This window comes from Mastigoproctus giganteus, chromosome 2 (genome assembly GCF_048544385.1).
Source record: "Mastigoproctus giganteus isolate SK-2022 chromosome 2, ASM4854438v1, whole genome shotgun sequence".
In the NCBI taxonomy this organism is placed as follows: domain Eukaryota; kingdom Metazoa; phylum Arthropoda; class Arachnida; order Uropygi; family Thelyphonidae; genus Mastigoproctus; species Mastigoproctus giganteus.
Genome location: NC_143576.1, coordinates 186,520,377 through 186,541,839, shown reverse-complemented (window position 1 = coordinate 186,541,839; position 21,463 = coordinate 186,520,377). Strand labels below are relative to the sequence as shown.

Sequence of the window (21,463 nt, the reverse complement as noted above, 5' to 3'; positions counted from 1 at the left end):
CTGATAATCAGATCAAGAATATTGATTTTTCTTGTTGCTTCTCTGACAATTAGTACAGAAAGCAGCCACTAGCAAACCAGAAATGTTCTGCTGCTGAGTGAGTTGTCAAACCACAAGTTTCAGTCAATATCTGAAAAATTAAAATTCTCCATGAGAAGACATTCTGATTGATCAATTCAACGTCGCTATAGTCGTTAATTATACTCATTGCAGTCATTTTGCCAATAAAATATGTCTACTCTCATTTTAGTTTTCTCAATGCCTTTACACAAGCCTGGCTTGATTTATTCAGTAATTTTACCAACAGTGAACAATTAGTCGTACCTAAAATTTTGATTTTGAGCTGTTCAAGGTGTTATGGCATCTAAAGCCATGACTCAAATGATATAGAAGTTTTTAATAGTAAATGCACATTTTATAAAACATTGTCTTGATTAATTTTCCTTTATTTTACAGTAAGTGCTGATATTATCTCAATTGATGCTTTTAATCAGGCATGCCATGAACATGATTTTGTTGTTGGAATAACTTTTGTAAAAGTAAGTTTCCTCTTTGTCTTATTTGTATCTTAGAGTACCATCCAACAGCATAACAATTAAACACTACATGTCTTTCATTATTTAAAATTTTGTCTTGAAAGCTTCAGGAAAATACAAGAACTCCCTGACTTATGCAATACTCAACTTATGAAAATTCAGCTTTACGTGTTTTGAAAACATACGTAAAACTTTTGAAAACTTACAAACTTAAAAAAAATTGTGGAAACGTATTTTGCATCCCGTAGGAATAAATGGAGGTATCGTGAAAATATCGTAATGTAAACCTAATAACACTTTTTTTTTTTTTTTTGTAATTCTTTCCAAGTCCTTGGAAGTTGAAAATTTCGCTATATTACTAAGCTATTTATCTCTCTAAAAGGTCATATTTATAATGTAAATTGCATTACCCTTTCATCATTATCATATGTTCTGTTATAAGAATCAATTTTGAACACCTTTATGATATTTTTCTAAAGCACGTTTCTGGAGGTCACAACCATAAAACAATAAAAACAATTTGCATTTTTCCGGTTAATTGGACTTTTCTGTTAGTGCATCTAATTATAAATGGGTAGCAAACTCAATTTTATTGCATTTACGATAATACCGATAACTGCAATTGTATGGGCTTTTATGGTGAAATTTGTTTCCTTCACTGAAATCTTCAATCATATAAAAAACAAATTTTTAGAAACTTCTCTTCATTCTTATTTACGTATTACAATGATGAAGGGAAAGTGACCAAAATTGATTTAGAAATGAAGATGAAAATGATTAAGATGTACGAAGCAGGACAACGTTTGTCATCTATTGCAATGGAATTAGATCTCGCTGCTTCAACAGTGAATACTATTTTAAAGGACAGTGCACGTATAACGAACATTAGCATTAGCATGGGCAAATGATGCAAGAAAAAAAAAACAGCCCTTATTTCACCCCCCACACTCACTCCAAATGGTTGTCAAGTTCTGCCTTGAATCTATTTATGCTATCAACTTCTACAACAACAGATGGAAATTTGTTCCAGCAATCAACCACCTGCTGGCTAAAGGCAAACTTCCGCACATCTATCCTACATCTGTCTTTCCTCAATTTGAATTTATGCCCTCTCAGGTGATTATTCTGAGCAAGAGGAAGAACCCCATCAGCATTGAGCATGCTCAAACCATTCAAAGCTTTATACACCTCTATCAGATCACCTCGCCGGTACCTAGTCTCCAGACACCGTAATTTGCAAAACTTAAGCCTTTCTTCGTAAGAGCAACCCTTTGTTCTGTTCACTAATCTTGTTGCCCTTCCCTGTACGTACTCCTTCCAACAGCTCTACATCCTTCTTGAAATGAGGCCTCCAGACCTGTATACAGTACTCAAGGTGTGGCCTGACCATTGCCTTATACAAGGGAATAATCACCTCCTTATCCCTGCTAGAAAAATTCCTGTATATCATTGACAAGACACCATGAGCTACTCTTGCAGACCGTCTGTGCTGCTGAGAGAACTTCATATCTGCCAGCACAATAACCCCCAGTTCCTTTTCATTTCTACCACTGTCAGTGTGGTACCACAGAGTTGATACGTTGCTCTGGGGTTGCTGTTTACCATATGTAGCACTTTACATTTGTCAATGTTAAACTTCATTTGCCACCTCTCAGCCCATCTGCTCAACCTTTCCAGATACTTTTGCAGCAGCATAGCATCAGTAGTGTAGTAGTAGTAGTAGTAGTGGTATGTGATGCAAGAAAGCATGTGTGTGAGCTTATGCAGCATCAGTCAAAAGAAAAAAAAAAAAAAAAAAAAATCACCCCATTCCCTCCAAATGCCTGTCCAGTTCCTCCTTAAATTTATTCAACCTATCAACTTCCACAATGACAGATGGAAGTTTGTTCCAGCAATTAACCACCTGCTGGCTAAAGGCAAATTTCCACACATGTATTCTACATCTGTCTTTTCTTAATTTGAATTTATGCCCCCTTAGGTTAGTAATCTGAACAAGTGGAAGGATCCCATCAGAATTCAGTGTGCTCAACCCATTCAAGGCCTTATACACCTCAATCAGATCACCGTGCAGGTGCCTAGTCTCCAGCCACTGCAATTTGCAGAACTTAAGCCTCTCTTGGTTAAGCCTCTCACCAATCTTGTTGCCCTTCTCTGTACACGCTCAAGCAAATCTACATCCTTCGTAAAATTAGGCCTCCAGAAATGTATGCAGTGCTCAAGGCATGGCCTGACCATTGCCTTATACAGAGGGACAATCACCTCCTTTTCTCTGTTAGTAAAATTCCTATATATCATTGACAAAACCCCATGACCTGCCCTGGCAGCCTGTCTGCATTGGTCAGAAAACTTCATATCTGACTGCACACTTACTCCCAGGTCTTTTTCATTTTCTACCACCTTAAGTGTAGTACCACACAGTTGGTACATTTCTCTGGGGTTACTTCTACCCATATGCAGTACTTTGCATTTGTCAAGGTTAAACTTCAGTTGCCACTTCTTAGCCCATCTGCCCAAATTATCTAGATCCTGTTGCAGTGGCACACTGCCATTACTGTCATTGACAACCCTACCAACCTTTGTATCATCTGCAAACTTTGACACTAAGCCTGATATACCTTCATCAATATCATTGATAAATATACAAAAGAACAGAGGACCCAACACCGAACCCTGTGGGACTCCACTAATAACATTAGTCCACAAAGAGCAGCACCCATTAATTACCACCCTCTGTCTTCTTCCACTCAACCATCCTTTTATCCATTGTAGCAACTTACCCTTAATACCATTCTGCTCCAATTTGTACAATAGTCTTCCGTGCACAACAGTGTCAAAAGCTTTCCTGAAATCCAAATATATGATATCAAAATTATTTTTTGCATCCAGTTCCTTTGTAACCACATCATAATATCCTATGAAATTTGTCAGACAAGACTCCCTTAACAAACCCATGCTGTGTGTGAATTATTGCTGCAGTCTTGTCTAGATGATCCTGCAATGCATCTTTAACCAGTGACTCCATTATTACCCGGAACAGAAGTTAAACTAACTGGTCTGTAATTACTCGTGTCACCCTTTGATCCCCCTTTGTGAATTGGGGATATTTGCACATCTCCAGTCCGTGGGGACCTCCCCTGAATCCAAGGATGCTCTCATAATTATGGCTAAGGGTTTGTTTAGTTGCTTTGCTGCCATCTTTAATATAAATGGATAGATCCCTTCCACCCCATGTGCCTTTCTTATGTTTAACTTCAACTATTTCTCCTTCACTTTTCTCTCAGTTATTACAAAATCATTAAGCACCCTGCTACAATTTGATAACCTTGTGCCATTTTCAAACCTTAATAACTCCTCATGTGTGAATGTAGATGCAAAATACTCATTCAGTTTTTTTGCTTTCTGATCAGGATCATCAACAGTCAAACCATCGATATCAAGTGGACCAATCAGATTCATCCCCTTCTTTTTAGTGTTTATATAAGTAAAGAAATCCTTGCTGTTTTTCTTAGCATCCTTTGCCAAAGTTTTCTCGTAATCTGCCTTCTCCTGCGTAATCTCCTTTGTTAGTTAGTTAGTTATTTTTGGTTTTTAGGAGCATTAGCAACTAAGGCCATATTGCTCCGGGATATGCGGTGGTCATTCCCTGACCTTTTCGCATCCTCTGTATTTGGTGGTGACGGGCTTGAACCCCGGTCTAATCAAGAAGTGTGTGCTACGCACTGCTGCTCCTTCCCACCTGGCTACGGAGGCGCCATCTCCTTTGTGACCTGATTAGTTTTAATAACATTGGATCAGATCCCTCCACTGTTGCATCTTTGTTTTTTCTTTTCAGTTTTCAGCTTTGTTACTTTTGTAATAATCTGATTTGCATATAATCAATTATATTTGAATTATTTAAATAATCAGTTAGTAATCATTTGATTATGCAAATCACTAGGAAAAATATCTGTGTTTGATTCGTTTCAGATGGAAAGAAATTTTATGGAGGCGGTTTTTTAATGCCATACTCAAATTTGTTGGTCTGAATCGAGAGTTGCATGGGTTTTGTTTCTTTGGAGTCAGGTTTTTCATCCAGCAAATAATACACTAACTGAAGAATAAGAATACACAAACTCCAGAGGCTCAAATCTGGTGAGTATGTGCTTGGCAAACCCAGGGTCCTGAGCTGGATATCATCATTCTTCTTTCTTGCTTTCTTGGCAATTTCCTTCTACTTCTCTCTCTCTCTCTCTCTCTCTCTCTCTCTCTCTCTCTCTCTCTATCTCTCAGGGTTACACAGGATTTTTTTTTGGCTGGTGCAGCATAAGCCTCAGGCTTCCTTGCACTTTATGAATAATAATAATAATAATAATAATAATAAAAACACAGACACAATATAATGGTACCTCGTGTGCTTAGCTGCCTTGGTATTTAATACATGTATACAGTGCAACAGTAACACTAAATATGTTAACATTTTATAAATAAGGTTGCAAGTGCAATGGAGTTATTCAAATCTTGGAAATCAAAACAAAAACGTGCATAGGTAACCATGTGACAGTGTTCTTGTTACAAGCTTATGTAGCTTTAATTGTCCGGCTGACCTATTTCTTATTGTCTGATTATAATATACAGCAATACTTCGCTTAGCACGGGTTTCACTATAACATGGTTTTCAATTAAGTTTAAGTTGAAAATTTACTGTACATATTAAAACTCATGCAGTATCCTAGACACGTACTCTACATATATGCTGCATTGTCGCAGCCTAGGTACTTGTACATATATGCTGCAGTGCCAACTCTATTGCTTCACATGGAACACCTCAGGCAGTCAGCGGCAATGTGCATCAGTGTTCAGTATTCTTAATTCCATCTTGACGAGATGACATGTTATCTTTTCATTTCACAATTTATTTTTTACCCCTTTAAATATGACCGAAAATATATTTGCATCTTGGCTAGAAACCACTGCCAACAACATGCATTCTGTTTGGCAGCATGTTTTGCCCCGTTTGGTAAATGATTTCACTGGTTTTGAATTGCAAGTGCAGACAATTGCCAAAGACATTGTGAAGATTCAAAAAGATTTGGGATTCGAAAATTTTGACACTGCCAGTGTGACTGCACTGACTCACATGCAAATGACTTAGATGATGCAACCCTCCTTGAAATTGATGAGCAAACTGCATATGAAGAAGAGGAAAACAATTCTGAAGTGGCACCAAAAGGATTTTCAGCAGAAGAATTGGGGAAAGTTTTTTGGGGGTTTGACATGGCCTGCAAGGTGATTATGAATAGAGATTCGAATGTTGAATGTAGCATCAAGATATGGCAAATTTTACAAGATGGGATTCGATGCTACAAAGCCTTGTATGCTGAGAAAGAGAAGAAACAACTTCACCAGACTTCATTATTGAAATACCTAAATAAACAATGAAGCTTTTTTTCTCATCTCTCATGATGTTACCTTTTTATTAATAAAATTTTTGCAATATTTCTTATTTCAAATCCTTTTAATTGGCTATCAAGTGCAAATTGTTTATAGATTTATTATAATTTGTTTATAGACTGTTTCTCTGGTATGCATTCAATTAAAATCCATTATAATTATACTTCAATCAGCAGAGTTTCACATAACACGGAACAGTTTCAGTACCAATTATCAGTGCTATGTGGGGTATTGCTGTATAAACAATCTTTTTTACAGGATCTTTGACAGTGCCTTGCATTGCAGCCAGTGGGTGACATTTAACAAACAGGATTGAAAAAGAATAGGTGAACCTAGATCAGTACAGAGAAATAAATTAATAAAAAATTAAACAAAACAGATAACAACATACATTCAATCTGCCAGTTTAAGAAGTTAAATTATATTGAAATGAAATTTACAATTAAACTTAATCAGATATTTTAAAAAAACTAACTTGGTTTCTCTGTAAACAATGACTCATTTGAAATTGTGTGTTTGCTGCAAGAAATTGATGATTTTAGTTGTTTACATTCTCATTACTGTAATTTCATGCAAAAGTTTGTTATCATGTTATTTTTTTTTTAAACTATAGTAACGTTGCAGAATTTTGTACCAGGATCTCTTTGGACTGCTGATTCCTCGAATATCTAGACTGAATGAATTTCTGGACATTTATGTTGTAAACTGACTTGAAATTTTCAGCTATGAAGCCCCTACAGGTGTGAGGCCCTAGGTAGTTGCCTACTTTGCCCATACCCTTCACCACCAGTGCATGTATTACTCTTGTATTATGGATGAGTTAGTGTAGGAAGCAGATCTGGTTGTTTAGATGTTGCACCACAGCAGCCAAGGTGATGGAATATCAGTGTATAGAGTGTTTTCTGCAGTGTCTAGTCATTAAATTATGTGTATTATGTGATCAGTTTGCCTATTCTGTAGGATGAAAAAACAGTTTCAGGTGGAGGGAACTATTCAGTCCTTCCTTAGGCTAGCAACTAACTTGGCCCTGGCACAAAAATAAACTCATAAATTCTATCCATAGATAGGACTCAAACCTAGACCTTTTCCACACAGTATTACAGTATTAACTCTACAATATTAACCTAATGATCATAACTATAGTAGACTGTCGAAATAACGACACCCCAAATAATGGCATGTTGAGATTGGATGTTTACATACAGCGCAGATGTCTTGCAGTACCGGAAAAAGAAAATGTCAAGTCACGTGATTACTTTATTTGTTAAATTCGCCATTTTGAAGTGAATTTTGTATTGATATCATGGCTTATACCACTGTTTTACATTTATTTTAAATTAAAAATCCTTCACTATGGCTTCTAAAGTTAATAAACCTCATATAGAGAAGAAATGTCAAGTCACGTGATTACTTTATTTGTTAAATTCGCCATTTTGAAGTGAATTTTGTATTGATATCACGGCTTATACCACTGTTTTACATTTATTTTAAATTAAAAATCCTTCACTATGGCTCCTAAAGTTAATAAACCTCATATAGAGAAGAAAAGAAGAATAATTAAGAACATTAAAGCTTAGTGACAAACTTGGTATAATAATAGAAAATAGAACAGGCGTAAGTAGGAGTGTATTAATGGCAGAATATAACGTGGATCATCAACATATTTATGTTTTTATGTGCAGTTAATAAAATTGCATTCTTAATCTCACTATTTCATATTTAGCCTCATTATTTCTGCATTAAATATATTCAAAACAAAACTTTCTAGATAATGGAAAAATCTAAATAATGGCATCGGGAATCTCCAAAGGTGCTGTTATTCTGAAAGTCTACTGTACCATGCTAAACACAAGGACTATTATTATTATTATTTTTGTTAACAGCTACAAAACAGCAAACAAACGTGCCTGAGGGTGTAGCTACAAGGCATTATTACACAGCTTCAAAGCAGAAGCTTGGAGTATACATTTCCCAAAGTAAAGAAAAAAGTAAATGTACAGATAAAATAAAACTAAATAAATAAACGTAGGACTCATCCGTCCTATTTAAGTGAACAGGTAGGAGTAAGGCAGAGCACTGGTATTTCTTCACACACATTACACAATCAGAGTCTTAGAACTTGCAAGAAGAGTCCATTTTAAGTCAGGTACCGGATGAGGTTAGCAATTTCAGTTGCCTCTTGAAGTGTCCAGGGGTGTCAAATATCTCAATATTTGTTTTGTTCATTGATCTTGCAGTCCTGTTGTAGAAGTTGTAGTATCCATAATTTGAGCCCAGATGAAACTTATTCACAAAGAGAAAGCAGACATGAAAATAGTTGCTGTTTCTTTATGGGTAGCTGTTGAAGCCAGTACTATTCTAATGGCATGGATGGTTGGAAAACTAAAGGAAACTTATCACAGATGCTAGAATGTAAAGAAAGTAAATGAAGAGGATTACTGTTTTTTTATGAAAAGCTGTTGCTAATTGGTTTATGCTAATACCATAGTTTGGTTTAAATTGGTAAGCCCATTTGTGATTAACACAGTGACCAGAAATATGATTAAACAAAATAAATAATGACGTTTATTATTTTTTATTGGTGATAGTTGAAGCTCACACTATTCTAACAGCATTGGTAGGTTGAAGGTTGAGTTGGTGAGGGCTTTCCATAACATTCCTTATTTACTTCCTGTATATCCAGTCTCTTTCTTGACCCATTGATGTTACTAGCATACCATTAACTTCAGCAGCTTCCCTAAAAAGTTATATCTTGGCATCCTTTATTGGCTCAATTCCAGATTCATTAATTAAACTTTTGTTCTTTCTGATTTATTCCTTTTACTCAGCTCTTGAAAAAACCTTGATCCTTATGAGTTTCCTTCCCAAACATTCAACCTGCAGAAGTTAAAACAGTGTGAACAGGTTTTTGTTTCCCAGCCATCAATTCATCTACAATACTTCAAAAATCACTGTAAAAGAAGAGATAGAATGAGGATTTTAAAATGATTGGATAGTCTGCTCAACAAAATATACCAAATAATGCACTATGAGTGCCAAATTTGTTGATCACAGTATAGGTATGCTTAAGGTTTTATTATTTTGGTCTAGCACTGCCATATACAGAATTTATATCACTTAATATAATTCAGCAGCAAATATTAGGCATTTTCTAGTCACTTAGTGGTCAAGCAATGGTGGGAAGTGGAGTGGTATTGTTCATAACATTAAAAACAAACATAAAAAGAAAATGGTTCTTTCCTCCTTCCTGGTTTTTTCTCTAGCACTTTTATGATATAATAGTGCTACTTAAAATAAAAATTCAGAAGAGGCAGGAAAACTGTATCAGTATAGATAAAATCCCATAAGTCCATAGTAATTGCTTCACCAAGAGAAATGCTTGGTGTCTGGGCCAGAAGGTATTTGCTCACATGGAAAGAAAGTAAAATGGGAGGGGGAATATGAAGTTACATGCTTATTACAGAAGTGGTGATGACTACTTTAAAAAGACTAGGATCAGTTGCATATATGATGCAAAAAATGGCACCTACAGTTTAATGTTTCTAAATTTGGAGAACCTGGGGGGGGGGAACAAAAACTGGTTTGAGGCAAAAAAAAAAAAAAAAAAAACTTAGGTGTTATGATTCCAATTGACAAGATTTTTCATGCAGTGTAAACAGGTGACTTGGAAGGAATATGGTGTCCTTCCATGGTGTACAGGAACTTTGCTAGTAGGGAGAAGGATGTTATCCCAATATGATGGTTAGACCACATTTGGAATATTGTATTCAGGTCTGGAGACTGCACCTAAAAAAAAGACAGTATTTCTGGAGAGGGTTAAAAAAAGGGTGACCAGATTAGATGTAGACTATAAAATTTGATGACTAGACATTTAAGGGGAGATCTGATTAAAGGGTTGAATAAAATGAATAAGGAAGGTGTGTGCTCTCTCATAGGTGAGGCAAGAACCATGGATTACAAATATAAAATCTTATGGAATAACAGAAGATTGAATATCACAAAGTTCACCTATGGGCAGCAGGTTAATAAGCAATGGAATAAGTTGCCTCCCATTGTGGCCAAGGTAGCGATGTAGCTAAATTCAAAGCATAATTGTATGTTTACCTTGTCCGACTGGGAATAGTATGAATACCCTGCTTTATTTTTATTTTATTATATTTTTTGGCTGATTTAGAAAAAGTCTATTCTTTACATCTTTTGACCTTATACTAATCCATGTGAAACCATGTTCATTTCTGTGCTTGTAAATTTTGTAGTGTAGTGAAGTATGGCAACAAGAAGCTACATAAAAACTGACAGCACATTTTGCCACAACTGTGTAGCTTTATTGTCAAAAAAAGAAAAATAGTTTTTTTTGAAATTGAGCCAAGATAAGAAAGAGTTTGTCTTTTGCAATCCTTGTGATCTAGCATAAACCAAGAAGTAATGGGGATGACTGCTATTTTTGCTTATCTAAAGTGCAAAGCGTTAACACTAAAAATAAAAAAGGACATTTCATGACTGAATTTACTTTGCATAGACTTGAAGGTTCTATGTATGTATGCCAGAAAAAAATAACAATCCCATGTACAAGTAAACTAGCCTTGCTTTATTCAAAGTAACTACCTCCTGCACCCACACACTGCATGCAATGATCACAAAGCGACTGGAACAACTGGTGGAAGGTCCTGACTGGTATACTGTTCAATGTTCTTGTCACAGCTCTTTGAATGGTCTCGACGTCATGAAAATAATAGCCTTTCAAGGTGCCTTAAGCTTCAAGAACAAAAAGTAGTTGCGTGAGGTTGTCTGATGAATACAGCGGGTATGACAGTATGCAGACTTTTTTGCTAGCCAAAAACTCCTGAACAGCGAGAGCCTTGTGGGTTGGTGCGTTGTCGTGCAAGAGAAACCAATTAGTGTCTTCTCCATACTGAGGCCACACGACAGATTCTCTGCAACAAATTATTATTATTATTATTATTAGCCATAGGGTGCAAGGAAGCCTGAGGCTTATGCTGCACCAGCCAAAAAAAAAAAAAAATTCTGAATTATCCTGAGAGAGAGAGAGAGAGAGAGAGAGAGAGAGAGAGAGAGAGAGAGAAAACAAGTGTTAGAAGTAGAAAGGAATCACCAAGAAGAGAAGAATGGTGATATCCAGCTCAGGACCCTGGGTGTGCCAAGCCCATACCAGATGTGAGGCCACTGGGGTTGTTTCAAAACATCCAGATAATAGGCAGTAGTGCCACTGGGCACAAACTTGTTGTGTGCAATTCCCTTGCTATCATAGAAAGTGATGAGCATGGTTTTGATTTCTGATCTTTCTCGACAACCTTTTTTGGTTTTGGGAGAGTCTGTAGACTTCCACTCTGCACTTTGTCGCTTCGTTGTGGGATCATACTGAAAACACCATATCTTATCCCCTGTAATGATCGAATTCAGGAAGTTGGGTTTGCTTTCAGTGCAGTGTTCAACTCGTGAATACAAGAATGTATTCACTTAATTGTCTTATACTTCAAATTCTTTTAGTGAATTGCCACATGAACTGAAAATGTCTTACAATAGATTTATGTGACCTGCTTAACTCTATTAAACTGTATTTTGAACTAATTAAAAATTAATTCAAAATAGTACCAAATAATATTTCTCTTATTGTTTATTTAGATAATATGCAGAAAAATATGAAATCTTGTGAAATATTTATATAGACAAAATTTTGTGTGAAGGCACAAAAAAACTGAGGTAAAACAACAGTATTTTTGTTTTTCTTGTTTATTAACTATATCATTCATTCTTGCTTTATTTTTATTTCAGAGTGATCATACCGGTAACCATACTCACTACTTTAATATTTATTCAGACTGGGAGCCTGGAAATGTTTGCGATTTGGATAATATTGCACGTAAGTATAATGTTTTTTATGCTTTGCCTTCTGAAATGTTGAGGAAGAGTTAGTTTTCTTCTAATTGTATAATTTTTTAAGGGAAGATATTGATTTATAATTATGATCGACAAGTATTGTCTGTCTCATAAATCAGACCAGTCACATTTTATCCAAAAAAGAGGAAGCTGGTATTTTTCTTAATCACTTCCCGAGAGTTCTATGAATATGTGTGTACCTTGAGCTTTGAGTTTTCCACTAGTGTACAGCGGAGGTCTGTTATACTGAAAATAATCAACATGTAACAAGATGGCTAGCTCTGTACAATTGGTTTCTTCATGGAGTTTTGAAAATTTTTGAACTAAAACTTTGTACATAAGTGCTGTTAAATATTAATTTATTTGTATTTTGAATTGGTTGTCCAAAATTAGAGTCAAATTGTTATCAAAAATAAAAAAAATGTAAAAACTAAATTAAAAAAAAACCTGTTGGTCGTTTTTTTTTTTTTTAAGAATGAAATATCTCCTATATCTATTTTATGCATCACTTGATTCATTTTTATTAACTTCTGGATTCCAGAGAATAATCCAGCTAAATTGGAAAACATTGGTTGATAGGTGCAATCTCTTCCCCTAATTTTAAATGCTATTTTTGTGCTGCCATCTGTTATAAATTAGAATTCTTCTGAAATAAATTTGTTTCTCACTCCTTTCCTTTTGACACCTATCTTCAGAATACCTGAAGTTACTAGTATACTGTGGGCATCTAGTGATATCTGGATTTGAAGTTATACCATCATTTTGAGAGATGGAAGTCATCAAGATAGGCTGCTACTGTTGTATCAGCTGTATGCAGTGCACTGGACATTGGCAAAGTTCATGTTGAACTTAAGTTATTAGAGACATCAATTATTTCATCGACACAAATTGAAATCTGAAGTATTAGTCTGACAAAGTTCAAGCAAATTTGATTATGTTAGTGGTCTTAGCCGATGATTTTTAAAGTAAGTGAAACCAGGCCTCGATTTGGTTATTTGGGTGGCCCTTGAAAGTGACTGCACCTGGCTGATGTATAACTTGGCTTAAGGACTCAAAAGGCTCTTTTATTGGTCTGCAATGAAAATTTTGCCCTGAATGAGCTCATGTCAGTGCCTGTATAGGTTTTTATTTCATTTACATGTTGAAATTAAAATGAAGGTAAATTTTATCATTCTTTAATCTGCTAGTGTTAGCTTATATCACTGTATTAGTTGATGCAGTATTATATCAGTATTTTAAGAAGAGTAGAGGTAGATTCAAGTTAATTCAAGAAGAAATTGAAGGTACTTAATAAGATCAAGTGTTGTAATTGGTGATCTCTCTCTCTCTCTCTCTCTCTCTCTCTCTCTCTCTCTCTCTCTCATTTTTCCTTAAGTGGTATTCTTTTAGTCTTGAAATTCAGATGTAAAAATTCAGTTATCTATCCTATTAGTATTGTAAATTTTATTTAGACATAATATGTAAAATTTAAATTGTACATTGCAGAAGGATGTTTGAGTTTAGGCCTGGACTTCATTCCATATCACTTAACACATACAGAGTAAGTTTGTTTTTTTTTTTAATATACTGTCTTTTCATTCATCTTAAGTTAAATACTTTTTTTTAACTTACTGCATAATTTATAGTTATTGTAATTGAATGAAATAAACATTTTAAAATAAACCTTTGTGATGAAAGCATTATCTAAGCTTGAATCAGAATTAGTTTCACAAAATATGTCAAACAAACTTTGGAAAAGTCTGGTTGTTCTGTAACCAAATTCTCTGCATGAGCTTTCACAGCAGTGGGAGACTGTTAGTAATTCTAGGTGTAATCAAGGTGTAATCAACACAAGCATGGGTCAAGACGTGGCATCCACATCACACAAGAAGTTGTCCATGCACTGTGTTACAAGCAGTCTTAAGTGGTAGATGACTCTCATTATCCAGTGCAATACTACTACTACTTATTGCAGGCTTGAAGTAGTGAAACCAAAGTTTAGAGTCTAGATCTATCATCCCCTTTCTCTCATCTTTTCTGTTAGTAGTACAAGTCATGTCATTTGAGGTTATGATGGGCATCACGGCAAGATCCAATATTCCTTACATATCTTTTAATATTAATGTTAGGTTTACCTTCCTCTCCAGATTTTTTAAAAATATCTGTGTAGTCGTATAGTAATGCCATGTCAACTGAGGATTTCAGGTAATGAGGCTTTGTATACCACAATTTTACAATCCACATTTTTTTTTTACATGTGCATGATTTGGTCCAGTCTATTTAAACAAAAGAATGTGACAATTATCACTCACACTTTTCATAGACCATGGGGGAGGGGGATCTAGTAGGCAGTTAAGAGGAACGGAATTTGTTTATACGCTACTCTTTTAATGACACATGCATCAATACCATATATAGTGCTATGTGGATGAGTCACTGCTTCTCTGTAGTTTTTTTGTGTTTTTGATTAAAAATATTTATTATTATTATTACTAATTTGTTGTATTTTGGACTTGTTTTCATAATACTTTGAAGATTACAGTTTTTTTTGTAAACTAATATTTCTTTTACCCTTAAGAGTGATCAAAAAGAGTGCTTACAAATGTTCAATAAGCGTTGAAAGCAAATCTGTGCAAAGAGTAAGGAAAGTTGGTACATTGGAGCAGAAAATAAAAGTACTTGATAGACTTTATCAATTTTATGTTTTATAAATTTTAAAAAAAATTTCAAAAATTATAAATTTTTATAATTTTCCAGATATTGACTGAAACTTGTGGGTTGGTCACTCACAGACTAGTAAGACTTTTGTGCAATTATTGGATGACTGTTTTCTACAGCAGCATGTCAGAGAGGCAACAGGAGGAGTAATACTCTTGATCCAATTATCAGATCAAAAAGAGGGACATAGAAGTAATTTTTCCTATTTAAATTACTTTTATGTTCCTCTCATCTTTTAGTTTATTATAACTTTGGCATATTTACTTTACCCTCATCTTTCAATTCCACTTACAACTTCCTTCCATTATTTTGATCTATTTCTACTTGTGTTTATTTTACTTGGCTTTACCTTGCTTTGCATCACTATGCTTTTCATTTATAGTTCCAATAAGTTAATATATATCTGCCTTTACTGAGGAAAAATTTCTCAGTTTTTTAAAAGTTTTTTTTTTTTCCTAATAATAACCTTACTATACTTTCTTATTGGCATATGGTATTAACATATTTTTCTATTAATGCTTTCATGTCCAGGACCCTCTCCCAGAAGTTGGAAGTTACACTCCTAGCTTGCCAAAGTATTCCAAAATTCTATTATTTTCTTTATCTTTTTGCTTTCTATACTTCATTTTTCTGTTCGCTGAGCTATTAGTATAATATGAGTGCAATGCAGATGCTATTACTATCCTTTTCTCTGTGCTATCTTCACCTCCTTTTTTATGCATTACTTTACACCTTTTTTACCACACTTTTTTCCTTTTCCAATACCATCTGCCTTTACTTATTTCTGTTCCTTCATACGTATCCATTTTTTTTCACACTTTAACCATTATCCTTACTTATACTTCAACTTCAGTTCAACTTATTAGTTGAACATATCGCATACAAAGCCTGTTTACCAACCTGCCTTATTCATTTCTAATTACCCATATAATCCACTTATTACTAGGCGCCTCTGTAGCCAGGTGGGAAGGAGCAGCAGTGCGTAGCACACGCTTCTTGATTAGACCGGGGTTCGAGCCCATCACCACCAAATACGGAGGATGCGGAAAGGTCAGGAAATGACCACCGCATATCCTGGAGCAATATGGCCTTAGTTGCTAATGCTCCTAAAAACCAAAACCAAATAACAACAACTTATTACTATATACATTAATTTGTTATTATTTTAACTTTATTAAATTTTATTTTATTATACTACTTGTTTAATTTTACCTTAATTTTGTCATTCACTCTGCATTGGGACTACCCTCCCTATGTTTATGGAAGAATTTGCTGCTTTCACCTTCCCTATTACAAAAAAATTTGAATGCTTTCTATTTACATTTTATTTTCATTCTATCAGAGGTTCCTTTGTTTAATGCTTTTTCTTCCATTGATACATAGGTATAGAAACACAGTACAGTAAACCCCCGCTATTTGTGGTATCTGTATTCGCGATTGCTGATTTAATATAAAATGAAACCAAAAAAAAATGTGAATTTTAAAGCGCCGTGAATATTTTCCGCCATAAAAAAACATGGGCGTGGCTAAAATTATCTTTCCCGGTCGAAACAGCGCTCAGTGGGTGGGGGGAGAGGGGTGACAAAATCGCGAGCGTGGATGTTTCTCGCTAGTCCTTGTTCAGTATGTGTTATGCGCTTATCATGGAAGGTTTCGTCGTTTGCTTTTAATTTATATGTTTATAAATTGAATAAATTTATCAATTTATAAATTGATATGCTTACAAAAGTGATAAATCTACCGTTCTGCAGTGTAAAACTGACTTTTTTCAAGTGTGTTAACGGAAGAAAGTGACTTTATTGTGGACAAGTTCTTTCTAACCCGTACAAAAATATGGCTACGAATAACAAGGGAAATGTGAAAAGATCAAAGGTGATGACATTAGCGAATAAAATTGAGTTATTAGACAAATTTTCTAATGGCGAAAGTGTCTCCTCAGTGGCAAAACATTATAAAATCAATGAGTCAACGGTACAATCAATCAAAAAATTGGAAGAAAAAATCTGCCGTAGTGTCCGTGAAAACACGCTAATTGCTTAAAAAATTTGCTCTGTAACTCGTGATGTTAAATTAGAAAAAATGGAAAAGGCTTTAAATCTGTGGAAAGAAGACTGAACTCAAAATAAAATTCCATTTAAGTTCACTCATCATTCGTGAAAAGGCAAAACTCCTTTATCAACACTTTAGCGAAACTGGTGATAGCACTGGCGGGATAAGTTTTTTAGCTAGCAAAGGCGCTGGTTTGAAAGATTTGTTTGAAATTTCTAATAAATATTACATTTAATATTAAATTTTTTCTTATTTTCATTTCGATGCCATATGCTTGCATTTCACTATGTACTGTCTATGTACATAGTCATGTTATGAAGGTACATATTTTTTTTTTTTTTTTTATGTGAACCCCAAACACGAGAGGTATTAGAACCTATAATACTTAGTACCGTGCTTGGGTTGGAGGTTGAGAAGACGAAAGAAGATATTTGTTGACATTGGACTTGAACTTCTGTAGATTGTAATTTTCAGGAAATACATATGAAGGAAGGTTGTTCCAGAAAACGGCAGTTGAATGAATAAATGAGGAAGATGAAAAGTTGGTTCTGTGGGTTTGAAGTTGGACAGTAAATGGATGTTGGCTGGTGGCGGCACGTGTTCGGACTGTTTTGAAAGAGAGAGTGGGAATTATAGAAGCCAATTCAGAAGAACAGTGCCCATGGAAGTATCTGTAGAAGAGGCATGCAGCAGAAACAGTGCGTCTATGAGAAAGCGAGTGGAGAGACTCTGTTAGAGATGAATCATTAATTAACCTAACTGCCCTCTTCTGAATGGAATCAAGAAGCCTGAGAGAGGTTTTGGGGGCACCACCCCAGATGTGGGAACAATATTCCATGGCAGGGCGGATTTGCGATTCGATATAATACATATTTTTGCGATATAATAAATAAAATTTGCGATATAATACATATATAGACAAAATTTTAGACTAGTTTTTCTTATATATTACATACTTTGGAACGGAACCCCTTTATTACCATGGGAGCCATAACTCAGTATTCGCGTTTTCGGTATTCGCGACATTTCTCAGGAACGTAACCCCCGCAAATAGCGGGGGTTTACTGTACTTTATTGCTGCATAGTCAGGTGTAGTTCCCTGAAGAATTACCTGCTTTATGTATAAATTATAGCATGCATCAAATTTTATTATATTGCTTTTCCTTAGATTTCTCTTTCATCAAAATTTCCTCTCCCCTTATCTGATGCATGCTGTTTTATTGTAATCATTTATAATAATCATTTATTTTACTTCTCCATTTTAGAAAGAAGTTGTACTTGCCAGAATGCGAATAGGACATACCCACCTAACTCATAATTATTTACTCACTCAGAATGACCCTCCACTATGCAGCAACTGTCAAACTCAACTCACAGTAAACCACTTGATCATTGAATGCCCATTATATTTGAGAGAACGACAAACAGCTTTCTCTTCACATCTATATTCCTCTAATAAACTTAACTTGAAGCAGATTCTCGGGACCGACAAGATATTAATGATGTTTTTTCCTTCCTCAAAATGATAAACAAATATCATCTGATCTGAATCCTTTTATTTAATATAGCAATCATGTACCAAATAAGATTGTAATAGTTGCATTATGGCCTTAGTAGCCCTTGTACCAATAAATCCAACAAACAACAACAACTTCTCCATTTTAACTTCATTCCATCTAATTCTTGACTTGGCCTTAGATGCTAATCTGCCATAAAATCATAAAACAACCAACCAACCAACCATCTAATTGGCTTTCAAATTCAGCTTTAATTTTTTATAGTTTAATGTTTCACTTAGATTTTTTGTCTTCTTTCACTATCATCCAACCCTAACACTTCTCGTTCTTTCTATCATTTCCTTACTAGTTGGACACCTTGTGCTCTTTGCATTTCCATATGTCAGTTACTTCTTTCGCTTAATTATTATAACTTTGCTTATATATATATATAGAGAGAGAGAGAGAATATATAGTATATAAAATAAAAGGAAGAAAGTGACAAAGTTAAGAGCGTTTCATGGACTAGATCCACCAATAAACAGAAAAAAACGAACGACAATAATAATGAATGTAAGACAAGAAATATAAGTAATAGAGCAAAGAGATATAGAAAAAGAGCAAAGAGATATATGAAAAAAAAAAAAGAAATCATCGTATATGTAAAAAAGTACATATAAAAAATATACAAATAAAAATAGAACAGTATATTGTATAACACACAGCCCTGGTGTTGTTATCAATAGTCAACTACCAAGATTGCAAGAAAGATGACAGTATAAAGTCTCTGTTTATGATCCAAAGCATATGCCAAGAATAAAGATAAAATAAAGGATTAAAGCAATTAATAACTTTATTAATTTAGAATGAATTTAATAAATTTATGAAGTTTAAAGCCAAAAGGGAATATATATGTGGGAGGGTACAATGGGTAGTTGTGTGATGTACTGTTGACTCAACAGAGAAACAAAAAAGATTTTTTTTTTCCTTACGTATACCATATTCTTTTTTCCTATACATTTCTTTTCTCTTTATCTTTTTGCTCTGTTACTTATATTCTTGTCTTATACATGCACACACACCCTAAATATACCTCTGCCATTCTATAATATTATATTTCATAGGGTTAATGCAAAGTGGTGTAATACCACCACTTTGTTTGGAGGCTTGAAGTGGTGAAACCCATGTTTAGGCTCCAGAGGTAAGTTCCGGTCAACCCTTCCCCATCTCTTCCATCATGCACTAGCTGATCTTTTGAGGCTATGATGAACACCATGGCGAGATCCAAACTTCCTTACATATCAAGGGTACAGCTCTAAAATGGTGTTTACAGGCCAGCCACTAGTATTAGTATTAGTATTAGTAACGGCCATATGGTGCAAGAAAGCCTATGGCTTATGCTAGTTAGTATACTGAACCGAAACTATTGGTAACTCTCTAGGAGGCTTATGGATCTGCTAGTATATAATCATGCTGCCTCTACTCTGCCTGATAGTGATTGGAGGGAGTCCAAGTAGTGTGTATGTGGGGGGGGGGGGGTCATTGTCGAGGTCCGTTATGTCAAGGATCTGGGTATATTCTTACCATGTGTATGCCATATCCAAAAATTTCTTTACTTCATACAGCATGTCCCTCCCACTTTTTCTTACTATTGAATACACCATGAATTGTCAAACTAATAGAGTAAACTTATCTCTGAAAAGATCTAACCCTCTCAAACACCTTCTAGTTCATTTCACAAATATATCTAGTCTCAGTTTTAATCTCAGTGATGTCCATTTCCACTTACATTCTGCCAAACCCCATACACTTTTTCTGACAGAATTTCAGTTATCAGTTGATTCAACCACTGCTCATCACAGTTGCCCCAATTATTTGCTGTATGATTCCTTTTGCCTCAAAGGTGGTGCTTGTGCGTATGTCCGTTCTGATATTTCCTGTCAGAGACTTGGTAAATTGGAATCTCCTCTTGTCGATCTCCTCTGGCTTAAAATCTCTACCTCATTCTGTTAAATTCATTTGTTGTCTCTACCGTTCTCCCAACTCCACTAATCACTTGGAACTCTTTGACTTCCTCTCTTTGCAACTTGACTTACTCCAGTCCAACTTTCCTAACAGTGAGGTAATTTTCCTTGGTGATTTTAAGGTTCACAACTCTAGCTGGCTTCTGTTTTCTAGTCACACAGACCCAGCTGGTTGAGATGCTGAGGCTTTTGCAATTACTAATAACATTGCACAAATTGTTCATTTACCTACTAGAATACCTGACAACCAAAACACTTGATCTTTTTCTCACAAACAACCCTTCTAAGTACACTGTTGAAGTGAGTGGTTCTTTAGGCACCTCAGATCACAACTTGATGATTGTCTCTTCTCGAATGGAGCCTTTATCTCATAGCTATCCCCAACCTTGTGTTGTTTGGCATTACAAGAATGCAAAATTGGATGACCTGCGAGATTTCTTTTCCTTGGTCGGATTACTGTTTCAAAACTTCTGATGTCAGCGTTTGCTCGGATCATGTCAGTGAAATTATCCTTGTAGGAATGGAATCCTTTATTCCACACTCCACCTTAAAATCTTGTCCTTTATCTAAATGTTAGTTTTCCAATAAATGTGCTAAGGCCGTTGAAGTGAAGAATGTTGCGGATCATAATTGGCTTGTTTCCAATTCTTCAGTTTTATTTTCTGCCTACATCAGAGCTTGCAACAATTGGAAAGCAGTTATTAATCAGTCCAAACTAGATTTTGAACAGGCTAAGAGTAGAAAACTTGCTTCTTGCCATAATGGTAACTGAGCATTCTAGTCTCATGCCAAAGCTATTGGCCGCAACTTTTGCCCATCTCTTCTCCAACCTCGGTCAAAACCGTATGGTACTGTTGTCGCTTCAGCCAAGGATAAAGCTGACCTGCTAGCTTCCCATTTTTCTTCTATCTCTTGTATTAATGATCTTGGTAAAACACCTCCTACCATTCCCAGCACCCTCCATTCAATGCCTCCCGTGGTCTTCTGTCAAAAAGATGTCAGAAGGATTTTGTTGAATCTTGATTCTAAGAAAGCTCCAAATCCTGATGGTATTTCTCCACTTGTTCTCAAAACCTGCGTTCCTGAACTTATTCCTGTTCTTTGCAATCTTTTTTTACTTTCTTATTCCAAAGGTATTTTTCCTTCTGTTTGGAAATTTGCTCATATTGAGCCAGTTCCTAAAAAAGGTGACAAATTCCTTCCATCCAATTATCATCCCATTGCAATTACTTCTACTCCTTCTAAAGTAATGGAGAAATCAATTAACTGCCAATTCTTAAACTATCTAGACACCTTCCATCTGATCAACGATCGCCAATATGGATTCTGTCAG

At 35.2% G+C, this 21,463-nt stretch overlaps 1 protein-coding gene across 5 annotated transcripts in view; it reads left to right on the top strand.

Annotated features, from left to right (window-relative positions):
* The window catches only part of LOC150089838 (KICSTOR complex protein kaptin-like), a 164,347-nt gene that overhangs the window by 65,436 nt on the left and 77,448 nt on the right, over nt 1-21,463 (top strand). For 4 of the 5 annotated variants that reach the window (XM_090368853.1, XM_090368851.1, XM_090368852.1 and 1 more), the window contains exons 3-5: nt 457-539; nt 11,760-11,847; nt 13,350-13,404. In XM_090368853.1, the coding sequence (XP_090224979.1) occupies nt 457-539; nt 11,760-11,847; nt 13,350-13,404 (226 nt within the window). The remainder of the gene's footprint in view (nt 1-456; nt 540-11,759; nt 11,848-13,349; nt 13,405-21,463) is intronic. The other variant, XM_090368855.1, reaches the window with a different exon arrangement.